Genomic DNA, 19,374 nt, shown 5'->3' with positions numbered 1-19,374 from the left:
TGCGCCTGGCTCCAAAATAAATCTTCTATCTCAAATGCTTCCAAGGTTCCCGAGCGGCACCATCCGGTTCGGAGGTCCACGTAAAGCAAATTAAAGCGCAACGATAAAGTGTTTCAGCACCCCCAAATCCCAGCTTGACACCCCCCCCCAATGCCTCTGGACTGCGTTCCCCCTTCTGAGCCAGAGTCCGACCAGAACCGGTTCGCTTTGCGGCCTCCGTGTCGGAGTCCAGACCCAGAGTGGAAGCGGGTGCGTTTCCGGACCGGGACCTCTCGTCTTTCCGCCTCTGCTTTGACCCAGCCACTCCCAGAGAGCGCAACCCTTATTCCCGCACCCCCCTCCGCCTGGACCCTGGCTCCCCCATCACGCTAACAGCCTCTGCAGGAGAGAGGAGGAGAGAAAAGGCCCCAGGGAGGGGAGCTCCTTTCTCTGTCATCTTTGGAGGCAGACGCTCCCTCGAGCAACGGCTGAGGGAAAGGCACACACAGTGGATCAGAGAGGGGGCCCAAACTCTCCCCGCTCAGGATGTGGGGCGAGGGAGGAGCACTAGGCAGAGGGGGAGGCGGCTTCAGTTTAGCTCAGCGGCCTGGGCGCAGAAGAGACCCCCCAGAGAAGACGACTCGTCACTCCGAAGCAAGCATCCGGCCCAGAAACCGATACGAGAGGAGCAGCCGAAGCGAAAGGGCCGTCCCGTTGGGCCTGTCGGGCCCCTCCCCGCTCTCTCATCAAGCTCAGTCCTTCCACGGAGAGCCCCCGCCCATCCATCACCGCCCCAACCATGCCATTGCATAACAGCTCCAAAATCCGACAGGACTTTCCCGCAGCCATCTTCAGAACAGTGCTACATTGCGGGGGGCGCGGGTGGACCGGGTTCCAATAAGAGCGCTTACTGTCCGTTCCGAGACGCTCAGCTCCTCTCCTCCCCACCCCACGCCAAACTCACAGCTTGAAAGAAAAAACACGGGCACAAGACGCTCCCCTTCACAAGAACGGCAATCTTCAGGTTTGATTTTTTTTTTTTTCCTTTTCCTTTTTTTATCAAGAGACACGGGAGAGTCTCATCTTTTGGGCAACGGCTCGGTGCGATGCGGGACAGTCCGGTTCGGGGAGACAAGACAGTACAAAAGGGGGGAAAGGGAGAAGGAGACGGGGCGAGAGGGAGGACAGAAGGACGGGTGACAGGCCTGCAGAGCATCTGCAAACGGCTGGAGATGCTTGCCCGGCCCGCAGGGGAAGGGGCTGGTCAGGGCCCCGGATCAGGCAGGCTGATCAGAGCTCCCCTGCCTCTCATTTTGGTTCCCAACTGGGGCGGGGAAAAGACACATCAACCGCAGCAATCAACCTCACATTGAAACAGGCCTTACAGTTATTCAGTCCATGGCAGGAACGCAGAACTTCTTTCCTTTAAGAGATCTTTTTTCCTTTTTTTTTCTTTTTTTAAAGGAAAAAAAAAATTGAAAAAAAATTCCATCCCAAAGAAGTGCCAGCGGAGGGGACAGCGACGGGGAGGCTCAAGGCGCCGTCTGGAGCATCAAGTTCCTCAGCAGTTTCTGCCGGCCCACCTCGTAATCCTCCTCGTCCACGTTGACCAGCAGCTTGATGGCCTCGTGGCCGACCGCCTGCTTGAGCGAGTCCGTGATGAAGACCCCCTTCAGGGCCTCCAGCAAAGAGCCGTTGATGTAGTCGCGCCAGAAGGCGTCCAGGTACGTCAGCTCCGAGAACTTGATGTCACAGATGATGGAGCCCAGGTCGCGGGATTTCAGGATGGTGTTGGCCTGGCTGAAGCGCTCAAACTGCCGCTCCAGGGGGTCCTGCTTGTTGGAGAAGACGTTGCCCTCCAAGGCCGTCTCGTGCTGGCAGTACTCTGCTCGGACGCGGAGCCGGATGTCTGCGGAACGGCAGGAGACAGTGTGAAGGGCCGCTTCTCCACATGCCCAAAGCCCCCGATGGCGACCGTGCCCTGAGGCAGGGGTAGCACCACCTTAGTTCTCCGGCTGTGGCGGAGCTACAACTCCCATCATCCCCGGCCACCGCTGCGGCCAGGGATGACGGGAGCTCGAGTTCCACCGCAGCTGGAGAGCCAAGGTTGCCTGCGTCAAGGAACCCACTGGAGTTAAGGCACGACACTGTGTCAGGGAACCCACTGGAGCTTGGGCGGTCTGACCCCGGTTCCAGGACGGTGCCCGGCAGTCGCTGGAACAGGGGCGCGGGACTCACAGAACGCCGAAGCACCAGAGGGTTCCTCAACTCCGCAGCTGGAGGCAGGGATCCCAACCGCCCTCAACATGAACATCAGAAGCTGCCTTATGCCGCGTCAGGGCAAAATAAATGCATACAAGAGTAAGTATAACCCGTCTCGGACCAATTCGATCCGAAACCTACAATTCCTCTCATCTTTAACCGGCAGGCAATCAAGATACAAAATAACTGCGGGCAAACCGAATCGACAGATATATCTTGTCACGAGCACAAAGTGGATGAATCCCCCGATGTAGAGTTTTCCTCCAGTTTCTACCACATAACGGTGACCATAACGGTGAACATGGATTCAGTTCACTCGCAGAGACTGACATCGTATTTTGTATCTTCAGGGCCTGTATTATTAAAGATCCAGTTGCATATTTTGGATCCAATTTGTTGGTCAGGCCATTGGTTCATCTCACTCAAGAGAGACCGAGACCGAGACCTTTGATTACGGTCATCACTGCGGCTGGGGGTTATGGGAGCTGCAGTCCAGCCACATCTGGCGGGGGGGGGGCAGTTTGAGGACCCCCACGACAGCTGGGCTTGGGGGAGATCTGGCACCTCCCACGCGCCAACTTCCGGGAAACTTACCGCAGGTCTGTTTGTCTTTCGGGTCTGGGGTCACCGACTTCCTCCTTTTCCGCTGGCTCCCAAGGAGGGCTCTTCCCCGGCCGGACCTCTTGGTGCAGATCTGGGGGCCCGCAGAGGAGCAGCAGACCAGCGGGTGGTGAGGAGGCACTGCAAGGCACAGAGGTCGGGGCTCAAGAAGCAGGCCGGCACCCCCAGCTAGTGCCGACTGAGCGCAGGGGGGTCTCTCAACTTGGGGTCCCCAGAGGCGGCTGGACTACCACTCCCATCACCCCCCACGGCTAAAGTGTCCAAAGTCTACTGTGGCTAGAGATGATGGGAGTTGTAGTCTAGCAGCATCAAAGAGACCACAACGGCTCCTGGGACCATGCCATTTCCATGGAGCGCCAGGCTATCTCCGGCTCAGTTTCGGCATTCCCTGGTCAGGGACGCAGGAAGCGGCTCCATGCCGAGTCAGACCCTGGATCTAGTTAGTTCAGTATTGTCTACCCAGTGTTTCTCAACCTTTTTGGAGTCAAGGACCGCTAAATTCTTTGTGCGGAGTTTCAAGGACCGCTACATTCTTCATGTGCAGTTTCCCAGACCAGCAGTTAGTAAAGGGGTTTCAAGTTTATCTATTAGTACTATACTACAGGCGTGCACAACTCAAATGACCTGGTGGGCCAAAATTGGCTTATGGGTTATTTTAATTATTTTAATTAAAATAAAATAAATTGAATTAAAAATTCTAATAAAATAAATACAATACAATCTGTACAAAATACATAATAATAAAATGTATTGTTCTTTCTTTCCCCTCTGCCAAATCATCACACGGAGCACTTCTAAGGAAAAAAATTAGAGAAGTTTTTCTCTTAATTTTTGATAAGAAGATTATACTTTGATCCTTCACCACACAGGCTTTTATAAGAAGGAAAGAGAGAAGTGAGACGGGGAAAGAAAGAGGGAAAGAATAGGGCAGGCTTGGCTTGAGGAAGAGAATGGGGCAGGCTTGGCTTGAGAGAGAGAGACAGAGGGATGGAAAAAGGAAAAGAGGATGGAGCAGGCTTGAAGGGAGAGAGGGAGAGAAAGAGAAAAAGCTAAAAAAGAAAGAAATGGAAAGAGGATAGGTAGGTTTGGCTTGAGGGAGAGAGAGAAAGTCTCTATAAGCTGCTCAGATCTTGCAGAAGGAGCTATGTAAAGAGGCACAGAAAAAGCAAAATTAGGCAGGAGCCTGGGTAGGCAACAAGGTAATTGACAGGCCTAGGAAAGGATGTTAAGCTGAGGGAGCAGTCGAAGAAGGGCGGGGGGCAGGGGGAGAAGGCCAGAGAGAAAATGGGTATATAAGTGAGATGCATGTGGCTGGGGACTGCAGAGGTGAGAGAGATTGGAGTTAACCCATTCATTTGAAATAACAAATCTAATCTTAAGATGCAGACATCTACATTTTCTACAGACAATGCTAAAAAAAAAAATAATAAAAATATTTTTTAAAATCCCAGTGCTGAGGGGATGGCTGGGGATGGCTGCTGGGTGGGGGGTGAGCCAGTAGTCCTTCCACCCCCCACCCCCTGAAAACCTCCGTGTTGTTTTTTGGGCAGGCAGGCAAGCAAGCAGTTTTCCGCTTGCCTTCCCCTGCCGCGAACCTCCGTGTATCTTTAAAAAAACCCAATGCTGAGGGGATGACTACTGGGGGGGGGGTGAGCCAGTAGTCCTTCCACCCCCCACCCCCTGCGTACCTCCGTGTTGTAACCAAAATTCTTCACATTCCAGCTGCCGCGTGACTGAGGAGATAGCTATTGGGGTGGGTGAGGTAGTCCTTCCTATCACACATACCCTGGCGGGTGGCGGGTGGCGGATGGCAAGCAGAGCGACGCTGTGGCCTGCCGTTTGGCCCGGCGCTGCTTCCCAACTGAGAGGCGCGTCTGGGTTTTTTAAAGATACACGGAGGTTCGCGGCAGGGGAAGGCAAGCGGAAAGCTGCTTGCTTGCCTGCCTGCCCAAAAAACAACACGGAGCTTCGCAGGGAGGGAAGTGTTAACTCACGAAGGCACGGACCGGCACTCAAACCTCCGCGGACCGGCACCGGTCCGCGGACCGGTGGTTGAGAAACACTGGTCTACACGGACTGGCAGCAGCACTCCAAGTTTACAGGCGGGAGTCTCTCCCAGCCCTGCTGCCAGAGAGTGAAGCTAGGACCTCCTACACACCAAACAGACGCTCTTCTATTGAGCGGTGGCCCTTTCCCTTAAGGCGCATACCTTGCAGTGCTCCCATGTAGTCACCCATCCAAAGACAAACCAAGGCAGACCCTGCTTAGCGAAGGGGGCAATTCATGCCTTTTGGTAGCCCTCTGCCTGGCACAGCTAGAACCTGCTCAGTCCTTCAGACTATTAGGTGGAAGCCTGCTCAAACGTAAATATTTTCTTTGTATTCATGATGTTTATACCCTGATTTTCCACTCCAGGAAGCTTACAAGAACCACATGCAACTCCACCGCTCAATAAAAAAACAAACACGATTTATTTACAACTATCGAAAAATCTGCTCAACCTAACAAAAGTTGAAACCAGCAGAAGCCTGCAAGGCGGTTGGCCCAGCAAAATAGCAAGAGGAATATGCTTCCCTCACCCTAAGGGGCTCACAGTCTAAAAAGAGACACGAGGAGGAACCCAGCAAGAGCCATGGAAGGTTGCTGTGCTGGGGCTGGACAGGGCCAGGTGCTCTCCTCCTGATAAATATAAAGAGAACCACCACTTTGAAAGGGGCCTCTTTGCTCAGTTAGCAGCTATAAACATCAGCTGCCGAGCCGATTAAAAGACTGCTAGAGCCAGTTTATATGGCGCTGGAAACCGAATGGAGAAGAGGCAACATGAGCTCTCCAGGCAGGGAGTTTTAGGGTCCAGGCGGGGTCACAGAAAAGGCCCTGCCTGCTGCCAGTCCCAGATTTTGGGGAGATGCAGGCAAAGAATGTTTCCCATAGATCTTGGCATTTAGGGAGGTTCATATAGGAGAAAACAGACCTCCTTCCGGTACCCTGGTTTCAAGCCAGATAGCACAGGGGTTCTCAAGCTTGGGTCCCCGGATGCCGTCAAACAGAGGAAGCTGCCTTCTACCGAGTCAGACCCTTGGTCCATCTAGTTCAGTACTGTCTACCCAGGCTGGCAGCGGCTTCTCCCAGGTTGCAGGCGGGAGTCTCTCTCAGCCCTCTCTTGGAGATGCTGCCAGGGGGGGAACTTGGAACCTAGATGCTCTTCCCAGAGTAGCAACATCCCCTCAGGGGAATCTCGGGCAGGGCTCACACATGGAGTCTCCCCTCCAAATGCAATCCAAGGTGGGCCCTGCTTAGCAAAGGGGACAAGTCATGCTTGCTGCCACAAGACCGCCTAGAGGTTTCTATATTAGGCGGTATGTAAATTCAATAAATAAATAATAAATAAATATTTGCTTTCAAATTCCTTTGACGGTTGCGAGCTGCCCCAGGCAGTTGTACTGGAGGGGCGGGCTATACATATTTTAAATGGGGAAAAATATACAACAACCACCTTGGCCCAGATCCGAAAGACATTTCCCCAGATTTTGGCTCTCTGCCTCTTTTCGGCCCAAAGTGACGGGGGCAGAATACCTTTGGAGGGAGGGCAGACCCTGGGAAAGCTCCCTGGCTCACCTGATTTGTGTTGGTGAGGGGGGACGTGTTCTGCGTTGCTGCGGGCCCGCGGTGTCACATAGCGGATGGACGTTTCTTCTAGGTACTTGTCCACCAGATCTGGACAGACTGCGGAAGAGGGGACAGGAGGGGGGGAAACCAGACCGGTGAGGCTGGGTGACCGACTGCCGGCTGCCAGCAACTACAGTGATAATATAATTGAGCAGTGGAGGAAAATCGGGACACAGGATTGCGGGGGGGGGGACGGGGAGGAGAGAAGAATAAAAAGGGATGGAAAATAAAGGGGCCACCTTGGATCCGGTATTCTTAATCTTGGGTCCCCAGATGTTGGACTACAACTCCCACCATCCATTCCCCTCCCCTCGTGGCTGGAGATGATGGGAGTTTCAGTCCGACAACTTTTGAGTCCCAAGGTTAAGAAACCCTGACTTGCATCATCGGTACATTGCACGGCCTCGGAGATGCCTTCCTGAAGCACCGAAAAATGAAGGCGCAGTTTTCTTTTAAGTGAGAAAAGCAAACGGATCGGGAAGGGCAGCTTTATGTTCCCCTCCCATCCACTCCCAGATTGCAGCAGGCATCCCCCGGGGCGTCCTGTGTGGCTGCAAGCTTTGCAAAGTGCCGAGTGCCAGAGTTCCCACTTCTTCCCAGTCAACCGGCCCGGAGAAGGGGTCTCCATCGGCTAAATGCGCCAGTTAAAATGTGGCTTCAGCTATAAAGAGGGAGAAAATAGCTTTTAGCTATACCTAATGGCGCAGCAGGGAAATGGCTTGACCAGCAAGCCAGAGGTTGCCAGTTCGAATTTCCCAGACTATGGGAAACGCCTATGTTGGGCAGCAGCGATCTAGGAAGGTGCTGAAAGGCATCATCTCACACTGCATGGGAGGAGGCCATGGTCAACCCCTCCTGTATTCTACCAAAGACAACCACAGGGCTCTGTGGGAGCCAGGAGTCCACACTAACTCCACGGCACAACTTTACCTTTTGACTTTATAAAACAGAACCTCCATGGACAAAGGCAGTATACCTCAGAGGACCAGAAAGTGGCAACAGATGATTGAGCAAGGCCTTCTCACACCCAATATCTTGCTTGCGAGCTTGCCAGGAGCAATACAGAAGGCTGGGTGAGATGGACCTTTGACTTGATGCAACACGGGAATTCTTAGGTTCTTCTGGAGCAGGAACTCCGAGCCTTGAGTTTGCAGATGATGCTTGACCACCACTCCCATTATCCCCTGCTACAGACCTTGCGACAGGGGATGGTGGGAGTCCAACACCATCTGCAAACCCAGTGTTGGGGGCCCCTGTTCTGGAGGGCAGATGTCTCAACATCCATTAGAGCTCAATGGACTCCCCCAGGCTCATGGGCAGCCTACCTCGAAGGGCTGGGGAAGTGGGGGGGGGGATGGAGAAAAATCACTTTCACGTCCTCTTTGCTGGCTTCTCAGCAGCGGCCAACAACACACAGAACTGCACAAACCCCCTACTCTGAGCTGGCAGGACGACGGCTGCATTCTCAGCCACCAGGATCAGTCCACAGAACCTCCATGTGTCAAGGCAGTATACCCGAGTGCCCGCCGCCAGGGACAAGCCACAGGGAAGTCCGCCGGCTGCTCCGTGCCCTCCGTGGGGACGATCCCAGGAGGGCGTCTGATGGAGCAGCCCCGATTCAGAGGAAGGCGCAGGCCCACGCCCCCCCCCCCCCCGGAAAGGAGAGACCTACCCGCCCGCCTCCTCTTCAGGGTGACGTAGGGCAGCAGGTCGTGGCGGGTGATGATCCTCAGCAGCTGCAGCACCTGCCGGAAGTTGCTCTCGTCGCAGCGGCCTTGCCTCTCCAGGGCCAGCAGGAAGTCCCGGCCGCTGCGGATCATGCCCCGCTCATAGTCGTCGATGACGTCCACGAAGAGGAAGGAGAGGACCCGGACGTCCCGGTGGGTCAGGTGGGTGCCCACGATGTCGAACATGCGGTGCAGGCTGTAGAGGCCGTGCTCCCGGTCGCCCTCCTCCTCCGGCCAGGCCTGCTCACGGCTCCGCTTCACGGCGGCCATCGTGGGGGGCGGGGCCGCCCCGTTTCCACGGGGACCAAGAGGGGGGGCGGCGGCGGAGCGGCTCCTGGGGTGGGGGCACGGGGAGAGGCAGAGGAGGAGGAGGAGGAGAGGTTACAGAGGGACACGGGAAGCGGACTCATCCCGAGTCAGACCCGTGTTCCATCTCGCTCGGTACTGTCAACACTGGCTGGCAGCCTCTCTCCAGGGTTTCAGGCAGGAGTCTCTCTCAGCCCTGTCTTGGAGATGCTGCCAGGGAGGGAATGTGGAACTTGTAGATGCTCTTCCCAGAGCGGCTCAATCACCCAAGGGGAATCTCTTCCAGTGCTCCCACTTCTAGTCTCCCATTCATATCCAACCAGGGCGGAACCTGCTTAGCTAATAGGACAAGTCATGCTTGCTACCACAAGGCCAGCTCTCCTCTCCTGAAAGCACAGGTAGGCAACCCTGGCTCTCCTACTACAAATCCCATCAGCCTCAGCCACAAGGCTGGACATCTCTTACAGACAGACCTGCACCCAAACACAAACCAAGGCAGACCCTGCTTAGCAAAAGAGGGCAAGATATAGGCTTAGTCTATGGAACAGAGCCAACCTGGACCATCGTCGGCACAGATTTCTCCCCTACCACCCAGTGCAGAGGGAGGGCTCTCCCAGCAGACCCTCGCTTGGGCCCAGGGTCTTTTGGTCTTAATGGCCACAAAGAACAAGAGACTGGAACCCGGAACCCTGACAGAACAGGGGGGCAAAACCAGCCCCTTCGGCTGGGCAAAGACAAGCCCAGCTGGATCAGGCCCAAGGAGGCCCATCTAGTCCCGCATCCTGTTTCCCACACTGGCCCACCCGATGCCTCTGGGAAGCCCACAGGCAAGAGCTGAAAGGGGCACACCCTCTCTGCTGCAACTGGGATTCAGAGCCATCTTGCCCTGGAGGCTGGAGGTGGCCTGTAGCCACCGGACGAGAAGCCATCGACAGCCCCGTCCTCCATGAGTTTGTCGAAGCCTTGCTTAAAGCCATCCAGGCTTGCGGCCCTCACCACGTCCCGCGGCAGAGAATTCCATCCGTTAAATTAGGCACTCTTGGAAACAAAAAGTACTTCCTTTGGTGAGCAATCCATTGCCTGGCAATCCAAGGGAGCAGGATTTTTATTTTTATTTTTGAAACACCACCTCACACTTCATTCCTCAACCCATGACCCCAAGCGAGGGGCTTCCCTTCCCCGAGTGCAAGAAATCCTGCCAGCAACGCATCTGCCAGACCAGCCCAAAGGGCCACTGGGGTGCATGGAATTTGGTCGCGGGCCCTTGGGAAATTCAGGGCACCCCCTAACCCTTGGGAAGGAGCCGGGGCTCTTCAGTGGGCACTCCCTGTCGTTCCTCTGAGAAGGTTCCCAGTTCCCTCCCTGGCAGCATCTCCAGGTAGGACTGGGAGAGACTCCCGCCTGCCGCCTTGGAGAAGCCGCTGCCAGTCTGGGTAGACAATCCTGAGCTCGAGAGACCAACGGTCCTACTCGGGAGAAGGCAGCTCCCTATGTCCGGCTTAGCCGAGGGGACAACTCAGGCTCACAACTGGAAGACCAGCTCTCCTCCCTTGGGAAAGAAGGTCCTGGGCCTCCTGGCCCGTGCAGATGAGAGGAGAGCGCCCCCCCCTTTGCAAGCCCTCTGCAGCAGGGCCAGGATGAACCCCGCTCTCCCCCAGGATGCATCAGAACGGGGCACGTGGGCTGCGGGGAGCCCACTTCCAGCCCCCGACCTTACCTCTACTTCAAGCACACGAGGCAACTCGGCTGGGTGGAAAAGCAAGCCAGGGATCTGCCGCCCAAGCCCCACGCGACTGTCCCACCCCGTCTCCCTTCCCCGCACCCTGCCCTACTTCACTTCCAGGGCAACTTCCCGACTCTGACCCTGATCCCAGATTATCCCCGTTCGCCTCCGACCCAGCGAGGCGGCTGACCTAGTTCACGGCTTTCCCCCGGCTGCAGCCTGACTTCCTGCGCCACCCGGGAGCTGGGCCTGCAGAAGGCTCCCTTCTCAAAGCCCCGATGCCAAGACAAGCCAGGAGGCCGCCCAGCTGAGTGGGGGAAACAGACGCCCAAGACAATCGGGGGAGAGAGAGGCTCTGCTTTCTGTGATCGGGGGCCCCCCAAATGGGATCCTTTCCGCGTTTTCTCACCCTTTCGTGATCAAAGTTAGAAAGGCAGTGCTTGATTTCCCCGTCATGAGGATTCAAAGACCACATACACAGCTCCCATACTCATTGGTCAGGAAAAGGCATTGTGTGTGGATTACTCCAAGAGGAAAGTTCAGGAAATGAAGCATATGTGACAGAATTCTTGTATTAATGCGCATGCAAAGGGGAAGGAAAACAGCAGTTTTAAATTTGTAGGCTGTCACCTTCAAACAGGATTCATTTCACAGGAATATAGGAAGCTGCCATATACCGAGTCAGATCCTTAGACCACCGAGCTCAGGATTGTCTATCCAGATGGGCAGGGGCTTCTCCAAGGTTGCCGGAGACAAGGGTCTCTCTCAGCCTTATCTTGGAGATGCTGCCAGGGAGGGAACTTGGGCCCTTCCGCATGCAAGCAGGTCATGCCCACTGACAGGTCATGCCCACTGAAAAGCCCTGCTTAGGGATTATGGGAGCCACGGTCAGCATCTGGGAATCCTTGATACAAACGTTTAGTAGCCACCCAAGAATCAAAGGGCCGGACTGCGCTCTCTCCAAGGGGGTGAGAAACTAAAGGCTTGCTCCAACCCTAACATCCACTCCATGGAGGGCTGGGAGAGACTCCTGCCTTGAACCTTGGAGAGCTGCTGCCAGCCAGTGTTGACAATCCTGAGCTAGATGGACCGAGGGCCTGACTCAGTACAAAGAAAGCAGCTTCCTATCTGCCTCTCTTGGCTACCTGCACCATCTTGGAAGGAGTGCACAGAGGGCTGGGAAATGACGCCTTCCCCGCACTTTCCTTCTCCCAGAGCTCTTAAGAGAGGGTTTCCTTCTCCGCCTCTCTTCAAAGGGCCCCCCCAGCACTGAGAGAAGAGGGCCGGGCTGGGCGGAGGTCAGCACTGCAGGGGGAAACATGGGAGGTTTCTTGCCCAAGTGGCCTCCCCTTGAGAAACAGTGGAGATCGCAGCTGCTCTCCTCTTTAGGATCTGAAGAGGGGAGTCGGAAAAGCAACGTACTGGTAGGATTCCAGGATCCCACCCGTGATTCTAGCTCAAGGAAGGTGGGAGAACCGCGGCTTCTGTTTTCCATCACCAGCAAGTGAAACAGCAACGTCCCGTTAGGACGGTTAATGGGGCCGCCAGCTTCTCTCTCCCCAGCCCTTTTCAGCAGGCTCTCCCAGCTTGAGAAAGGCAATGCTTTTATCTCCAAAAGCTCACAGACATCCACACGGAGGAGACGCAACAGCCGCGCCTGCCAAGAGCTCGGAAGCCGCAGAGCCAAGACCGTGAGCCAGGATGCCTCCGCTTCAAACCTCACCTTTGACACCAACTCCCTAAGTAAGCAGCCTTCAGCCGGCCACCTCCAACACGGGGACAGCAAGACTGACCTCCATGATACAATGCAGGGGTTCGCAACCCTGATGTTGCCAGACTACAACTCTCATCATCCCCAGCCACAAATGGATTGTGACTGGGGGTGATCGGAGTTGGGAGTCCTACACCATCTGGGGAGCCAAGGTGGAGAGCACCTGAATTCTGGCATTTAACTGAATCCAAGCCTTCACAACTCATGCTCTTAGCGGCTGTGCTAGACCAACAGACATCTGGAGCTACTTTCGCCCGAGTCAGACCATCAGCCAGCTTAGCCTGGCACTGCCTGCTCTGGCCGGCAGCGTTTTTAGGAACACTGGAAACTGCCGTGTATCGAGAGAGACCACTGGGCCATCTAAGCTCAGTCTTGTCTACACTGACTGGCAGCAGCTCTCCAAGATCTGAGGAAGGAGTCTCTCCCAGCCCTACCTGATGCTTCCAGGGACTGGACCTGCAAAGCAGATGTTCTACCACAAAGCTACGATCCTTCCCTAGAGGTTACACAGAAAGTTGCCTTATGCTGAGTCAAACCATTGGTCCATCTAGCTCAGTACTGTCTACCCTACACTGACTGGCAGCGGCTTCTCCAAGGTTGCAGGCAGGAGTCTCTCCCAGCCCTACCTGGAGATGCTGCCAAGGATTGAACCTGGGACCTTCTGCATGCAAAGTGATGGCCCATCTCCTAAGGGGAATTTCTCACAGCAGAGAGCTCTCACACATGGTCACCCATCCAAATGCCAATCAAGGGGTGTTTGCTTAGCAAAGGGGACCATTCATGCTCGCTACATGCAGTCTTTCCCAGCCTGCAATCCTTGTAGTGGTGATGCCAGGGACAGAACCGGGGACCTTCAGCATACCAAGCACGTGCTTTGCCTCTGAGCCAAGGCCTCTTGGAGTTCTTGTGAAGGCTCACAATAATCCTCCCTGGTTCCAACTACACACACCGAGAGCTGAAGCAGAGAGAGAGAGAGAGAGAGAGAGAGAGAGAGAGAGAGAGAGAGAGGTCGAAACACAACAGCAAGTCTACAGAGGAGCTGCTATTGGAACAACGGTACACCCCTCAGGAACACAGAAACCTAGGAAGCCACCTTCTAGCAGGCACAACTCTTGATCATAAGAAGCTGCCTTCTACCGAGTCAGACCCTCGGTCCATGAAGCACAGACTGGCAGCAGCTTCTCCATAGTTGCAGGCAGGCGTCTCTCTCAGCCCTATCTGGAGATGCTGCCAGGGAGGAAACTTGGAACCTTCTGCATGCAAGCAGGCAGGAGCTCTTCCCAGAGTGGCCCCATCCCCTCAGGGGAAGATTTTACAGTGCTTGCACATGTGGTCTCCCATCCAAATGCAAACCAGGGCAGACCCTGCTTAGCAAAGGGGACAATTCATGCTCCCTGCCACAAGACCAGCTCTCCTCCCTAGACCAGCTCCATCTAGCTCGGGAATAGATTGCTGCAAGGCAACAGCTCGCCAAGGCTGCCATCCGAGTCCAGCCAATGATCCAACTGGCTCAGTATTGCCTGCACGGACAGGCAGCAGCTCACCTAGGTTTCAGGCAGCAGTCTCTCCCAGCCCTTCTGGAGAAGCCAGGGTCTGGGCCTGGGACCTTCTGCATGCAAAGCAGGGGCTGACACCTAAGCCATGGCCACATAGATGCTTGTTACAATTTGGGCATCTGAAGAAGGGAACTGTGGCTATGTTTCACAAGCTCCCCCCAGCCAAGTCCATCAGGAACTTCTGCTCATCATTCGTCCTTTGACCGCTCCAGAAACTCGGTCACACTCCACACAAGAGGGCATGTCAGCCAGCAGGAATGAAGGAAGAGAAGCTAGCTTTGCTCTAGTTATGCTAATTAGCCCCACGGAAGGAAGGACAACGGCAGGGAGTGAATCACCCCAGCGTGTTACTGCACAGCCCAACGCGAGCAAGGCGCACACGACAACAACAACGGCACACCAACCTCAGGTTGTCTTCTTTTCCCGAGTGTCCCTTTTGGCCACGTTTAAATCCAACCTTGCACAGTCAGTCGGGGACGGAGGGTCAGAGGCGAACCGGCGACGTCTCCAGCCCACTTCGCTTTACTTTTTTAAATTTAAAACCCAAAAAGAGAGCAAAAAAAAAAAAAAGTCTTGGCAAGTGGTTTCACAGACTGCTTCTCAGGACTGCTTCTCGTCTAAAGCTGGATGTTCAATAAACGCTCCCAAAGTAGCCTGTTCTCCGAATAGCGCCACCAATTTTTTGCTTTAAAAAAAAAGAAGCACACGGACACTCTTCATGAATGGGAAGAAGAGGCCAGAAGTGACCCAGTGAACTCCAAGACATTTACCCTTTCTAAATTCCTTCTCTTCTTCCCTACCACAAACCGCCTTAGCACAACTGGACTCGAGCACTCACTGGATATTTCAACAGCTTTCCTATTGATTGATTGATTGGATTTCTATACCGCCCTTCCAAACGTGGCTCAGGGTGGTTCACATTAAAACAAAACTAAAACCAATTAACTGTTAAAATCAAAAACTGTAAGAACAACACAAAACCATTAACTTGGACATCAAAATACAAACAGTAGCAATCCTGGTATTAACCACCTGGGCGGGGCAGAGGGAGAGGTTAGTCAAAACAATTTACAATACAAACCATTCAAAATAAACTGTCACTGACTTAATCTTCAACTTTCAACAGATTTTTTAAAAATATATAAATATTGTGATAAGCATTTAGTGCTTCTGACTCTTCTTCCTCTCTCCAGGAGCACAAGAGAGATTGGATTCTGTTTGGTTGTAACTTAGGAAGTTGGTCCTATATCTTTGCTGCATTTCTTTACTTCCCAGGGCAGGGGTAGGTAACTTTGACTCTGCAGTTGTTGCAGTTCAACTACACCCATCATCCCAATAAATGCAATTTATAGAAGCTGGGGGTGATGAGATTTATAGTTCAACAGCAGCCAGAGAGCCAAGTTGCCTACCCCCGGCCCAGAGAATGGTAATATATCTTTCCACAACGTACCATACATTAAAAACCCAGCTTTGCAAACATAGGCCTCTTTCAAATATTAAATGTGGGGGCAGGGGGGACATACACATCGCCATTGCTCAGAACGAGGAAAGAAGGAGTCAAGTTGCAGCTCAATAGGCAGCTAACCTCCAACAGAGGATATTTCCCCGGCATCCTAAATTGCTTAGAGAACCTAAACTACAGTATAGCGTTTGAATTAAGAAACCTAAAATTCCTCTACTTTGTTTTCAGCTATGGGGACCAAATGGTTGTCATTCGACACGCCACCCCCCAATTAATAGCCCCTTTCCTCCCATCTAGAGAAAAGGAAATATTAAGACTGGTTTATCTGAAACGCAGAGAAGGGTTTGAAATCCAGAGCGGCTTGTCTGGAGGCTAGCAATTAATTATATGCCATGGCCCCCACAACGCCACCTTCTCACTTCCTGCGATGCCTGCCTTCTGTCTAAGTAGTACAAAATCAGGACTAACAAGGTGAGTTGCCGCCAGCCTGTGAAACACACACACACACACACACACATGCAAGACAGCGCTGTGGGTTTCCTGGGGCTTGGCCCACCTCCAGCCAGGCCCTCTCTACCTGCCTACCTCTTGCTGGCCACTCCCTGAGAAAGGGGAAGGCCACCTTGGCTCTCCAGCTGTTGCCAAACTACAACCCCCATCACCCCCTGCCGCAGCTGTGGCGGGGGATGATGGGAGTTGTAGCTCTGCAGCAGCTGGAGGGCCAAGGTGGCCTACCCTTGCCCTAAAAACCAGATCCAGGGCAAGTGAAGGGTGGGGCGGGGCAGGGCAGGGCAGGGCTGGGAAGGCCCCCCCCATCCAAGGCCTGTCAAAACTGCCACTGACACAAACACAGAGGGAAGGGAGGGGCGGCTTCCAAGGGGGAGGGTCAAAGTTGCCCTCCCCAGTCTTTTATCACCCCCCCCAATAACGAAGAAGGGGGTAATTTAGAAGGGTGGGCTTATTAAAGGGTGGGCATCCGCCAATGAAGCATTTCTGCCCCCAACTTTAAAGGGGGAACTTTGAAGGGTGGGCTTTCCCCTCCCCCCAAATAAAGCATTCTTCTCCCCCCTCCCCAATGAGGCATTCCTCCCCCAACTTTAAGGGGGGGGTAAAGTACCCCCCTCGCCGTTATTTTACATTATCCCCCGCCCAACAAGGAAGGGGGTAACTTTGAAGGGTGGGCTTCCCCCCTCCCCAATTCAGCACTTCCCCCCCTCTTCCTCCCCCCCCCCGCCAGGCTGCTGAAGGCTGAACTTCCAGGGGGGCAACTTTAGGAGGGCGGGGCGGTCCAAGCCCCTTTTCTCCACCCTGGAGAGGGGGGGGTGCCTCGCCTCCCCTCCAGACCCCACTCCCCTCCCCACCGGGGCCCGGCCTGCCCCCCACCCACCCCGCGGCCTCCTCACTCTCTCCTCCGCCGCCGCCGCCTCAGAGCAGCCATCTTGGATCCATCCGCTTCTCTCCGCCGGTCCCGACCGAGCCTCGGCCGCCGCTGGAACGAGAGGAACATCCGGGCCACCGGCACCTCCCTCCTGCCCAGCCAGGGCTGCCTACATACGGGCACTCCCCGACCCGGCGACCTACTTCCCCGCTTCCGGCCTGCCCGGGCGAAGCGGCCAGCGCCATCTTGGGTGAGGGAAGCGGTTGGGGCCGAGAGCCACCCCGGGGAGCGGCGGCCATGTTGGCTAAGGGCGGGCGGGCCGGCTTCACCGCCGTTGGCGATCATGGGGGGGTCGGGCGCCATCATGGAGTGAGAAAGGGCAGAGAGAAGGAAGGGCGGGGAGAAATGTCAAGGGTTTTTTTAAAGTTAGGTTTTAAAGGGCGTGGAGTGACGCAGGGGTGACGTCAGAAGGAGTTTTGACAACTCCACGCCCCGCCCCCAGAACCTCTATTTAACACCAGCGCTCAAAGCATATAATACAATTTTGTACATACTACAATAATACATATAATGTTTAACAATTTGCTTTGATGACTGTTTAATGCTGTTTTTATTGTGTCGTGTCTTTAAATCTGTTTTGACTTTTAAATTTTTTTTTAAAAAATTGTACACCGCCTAGAGACGTACAGATCAGGCGGTATAAAAATATGATAAATAAATAAATAAATAAAATAAAATAAAATAAACAGCAGCTGAGAACAACCACCATGGTTTTCAAATGCTTAAATACCAAACTCACACAAAGATATGCAGACTGGGCCTGCTTCCCCCATTGTGACATGCAAAATCTCCAAAACTGAATCATAACTGACCCCATCAGATGTAAGAAAAGAAAGCTGAAACGTGGAAGGACAGTATCTAAAGCAGCAATTATCCAAAGCAGCAGCACCAATGCAGGAAAAACACAGAGACAAGATAACCCCCTTGCTTCACTTTTCCCTGCTGTTCTTTCCTTCTTTCCAAACAAAAGCTTGTCCCGACGACTGCAGAAGAAACATTGGGCAGGTTAACTGGCACAGTGGGGAAATGACTTGACTAGCAAGCCAGAGGTTGCCAGTTCGAATCCCTGCTGATATTTTTCCCAGACTATGGGAAACACCTATATCGGGCAGCAGCGATATAGGAAGGTGCTGAAAGGCATCATCTCATACTGCGCGGGAGATGGCAATGGTCAACCCCTCCTGTATTCTACCAAATAAAACCACAGGGCTCTGTGGTCGCCAGGAGTTGACACCTACTCGACGGCACACCGTTAACCTTTACCTGCAATTATCTATGTTGCTTACAACACAAACAGCTGAATCTTACTTCATAAGGAAATCCTACTATGTTAAGTAGTTTTCCTCCAGGCAAAGAAAGAGGACAGAGGACCGCCGAAGACACACTTGTTGGAGGCCTCACATTAAAAAAAATTAAGCCAAAATCTATATTTTAACAAAATGGATTTAAATATGCTGTTGTGTTTTTGGAGGGGAACAGGATAGAGAAAGCAGTTGGCTATGAAGATGGCAGGTTCACATATAAAACGGTCCACTAGAAAGGCTTGGAAAGAGAAGGAAAGAAGGGGGGGGTGGCTTTTCTGAGATCCAGGCAGCAGCTGTACAAGTTAGCCTAAGCGTTTTCTTCCCCCCTCAAGGACTTGATAAAACCTCATAAATAAACTGAGAAGCCCTGCCATTTGTATTAAATGCCTTTTCTATTGCTTTCAAGCCAGTCAGATGTAATTAACAATAATAATCAATCACAGGAACATTATAGGAAACTATACTGAGTCAGGCCCTAGGCCCATCTAGCTCAGGACTGTCTACACTGTCTGGCAGCAGCTCCCTAAGGTTCCCTGCAGGGATCTTTCCTGACCCTACCTGGAGAGACTGCCAGGGAGTGAACCAGGGACCTTCTGTGTGTAAAGCAGATGCTCTACCTGGGGCAGCCAAGTGAAAGAGAGACCAGTGCTCCTGTGTCTTTAGGAGATGTACAGCAGAGGGAATTTCAGCAAGTGCAGCCAGTCCTGGAGGAGAAAGGACAGCTGCAGACATTACCTCTGCTGTACATTTCTTAAAAGCATAGGAACCCTGGCTGTTTTGCATCTGGCCACCTATCTAGCTATATCACCCTCAGGCATGCTCAATTTAGGCCAGCCGCAGCTGTTTTGGGACTACAGCTCCCATAATCGTGGTGTAGTGGTTAGAGTGCTAGACTAGGACCGGGGAGACCCGAGTTCAAATCCCCATTCAGCCATGAGACTTGCTGGGTGACTCTGGGCCAGTCACTTCTCTCTCAACCTAACCTACTTCAGAGGGTTGTTGTGAGGAGAAACCTAAGTATGTAGTACACCACTCTGGGCTCCTTGGAGGAAGAGCGGGATATAAATGTAATAAATAAATAAATAAATAAATAATCCCCAGCCACAGTAGCCAAAAGCCAGGAATTATAGGAATGTTTGGCCAACATCTGCAGGAGGGCCAAAGTTGAGCAGCCCTACCCCATATGTTAGATAGATTACCCTATCCCCTAAGAGGAGAAAATATCTCACTGCGTTCACACATGCAGTCTCCCATCCAAATGCAAGCCAAGGCAGAGCCTGCTTAGCCAAGAGGGCCATTCTTTCCACCCCACAAGACCAGCTCTCCCACGCAGGCCTTTATAAGACAGGCGAAGCCGAACAAACAATGCTTTAGCAATAAATAATATGACCAATATAGGCACGACAAGTCTTAAAACACACAAAAACACACACCACCCACCAGGGCCGACTTAGCGGGCGCGGGGCCGGGAGGAGCCGCCGGAACTTGCCGCTCTCGCCCCAAGCGGGCAGCGGACGGCTTTCCTGACCGTACCGGAAGTACACGGCCTCACCCGGAAG

General features: G+C 53.5%; 1 protein-coding gene across 5 annotated transcripts; it reads right to left on the bottom strand.

Annotated features, from left to right (window-relative positions):
- Positions 1-1,099: 1,099 nt before the first annotated feature.
- DEDD (death effector domain containing) lies at positions 1,100-19,371 on the bottom strand. Of its 5 annotated transcripts, none has more exons than XM_053278827.1 (6): positions 19,256-19,371; positions 14,016-14,136; positions 8,201-8,589; positions 6,478-6,585; positions 2,836-2,982; positions 1,100-1,888 (listed from the first exon to the last, which is right to left on the bottom strand). In XM_053278827.1, the coding sequence occupies exons 3-6, from the start codon at positions 8,523-8,525 to the stop codon at positions 1,512-1,514; spliced, it is 957 nt and encodes a 318-aa protein (XP_053134802.1). In that variant the 5' UTR covers positions 8,526-8,589; positions 14,016-14,136; positions 19,256-19,371; the 3' UTR covers positions 1,100-1,511. The 5 variants fall into 5 exon arrangements, with proteins under 5 accessions (XP_053134802.1, XP_053134800.1, XP_053134798.1 ...); XM_053278825.1 differs by having other exon boundaries at positions 14,016-14,296; positions 19,256-19,350; XM_053278823.1 differs by lacking the exon at positions 19,256-19,371 and adding an exon at positions 16,477-16,676 and having other exon boundaries at positions 14,016-14,296.
- Between the last annotated feature and the right edge of the window lie 3 nt (positions 19,372-19,374).

This window comes from Hemicordylus capensis, chromosome 14 (genome assembly GCF_027244095.1).
Source record: "Hemicordylus capensis ecotype Gifberg chromosome 14, rHemCap1.1.pri, whole genome shotgun sequence".
Taxonomy (NCBI): domain Eukaryota; kingdom Metazoa; phylum Chordata; class Lepidosauria; order Squamata; family Cordylidae; genus Hemicordylus; species Hemicordylus capensis.
This window is presented reverse-complemented; position numbering and strand designations above follow the sequence as displayed.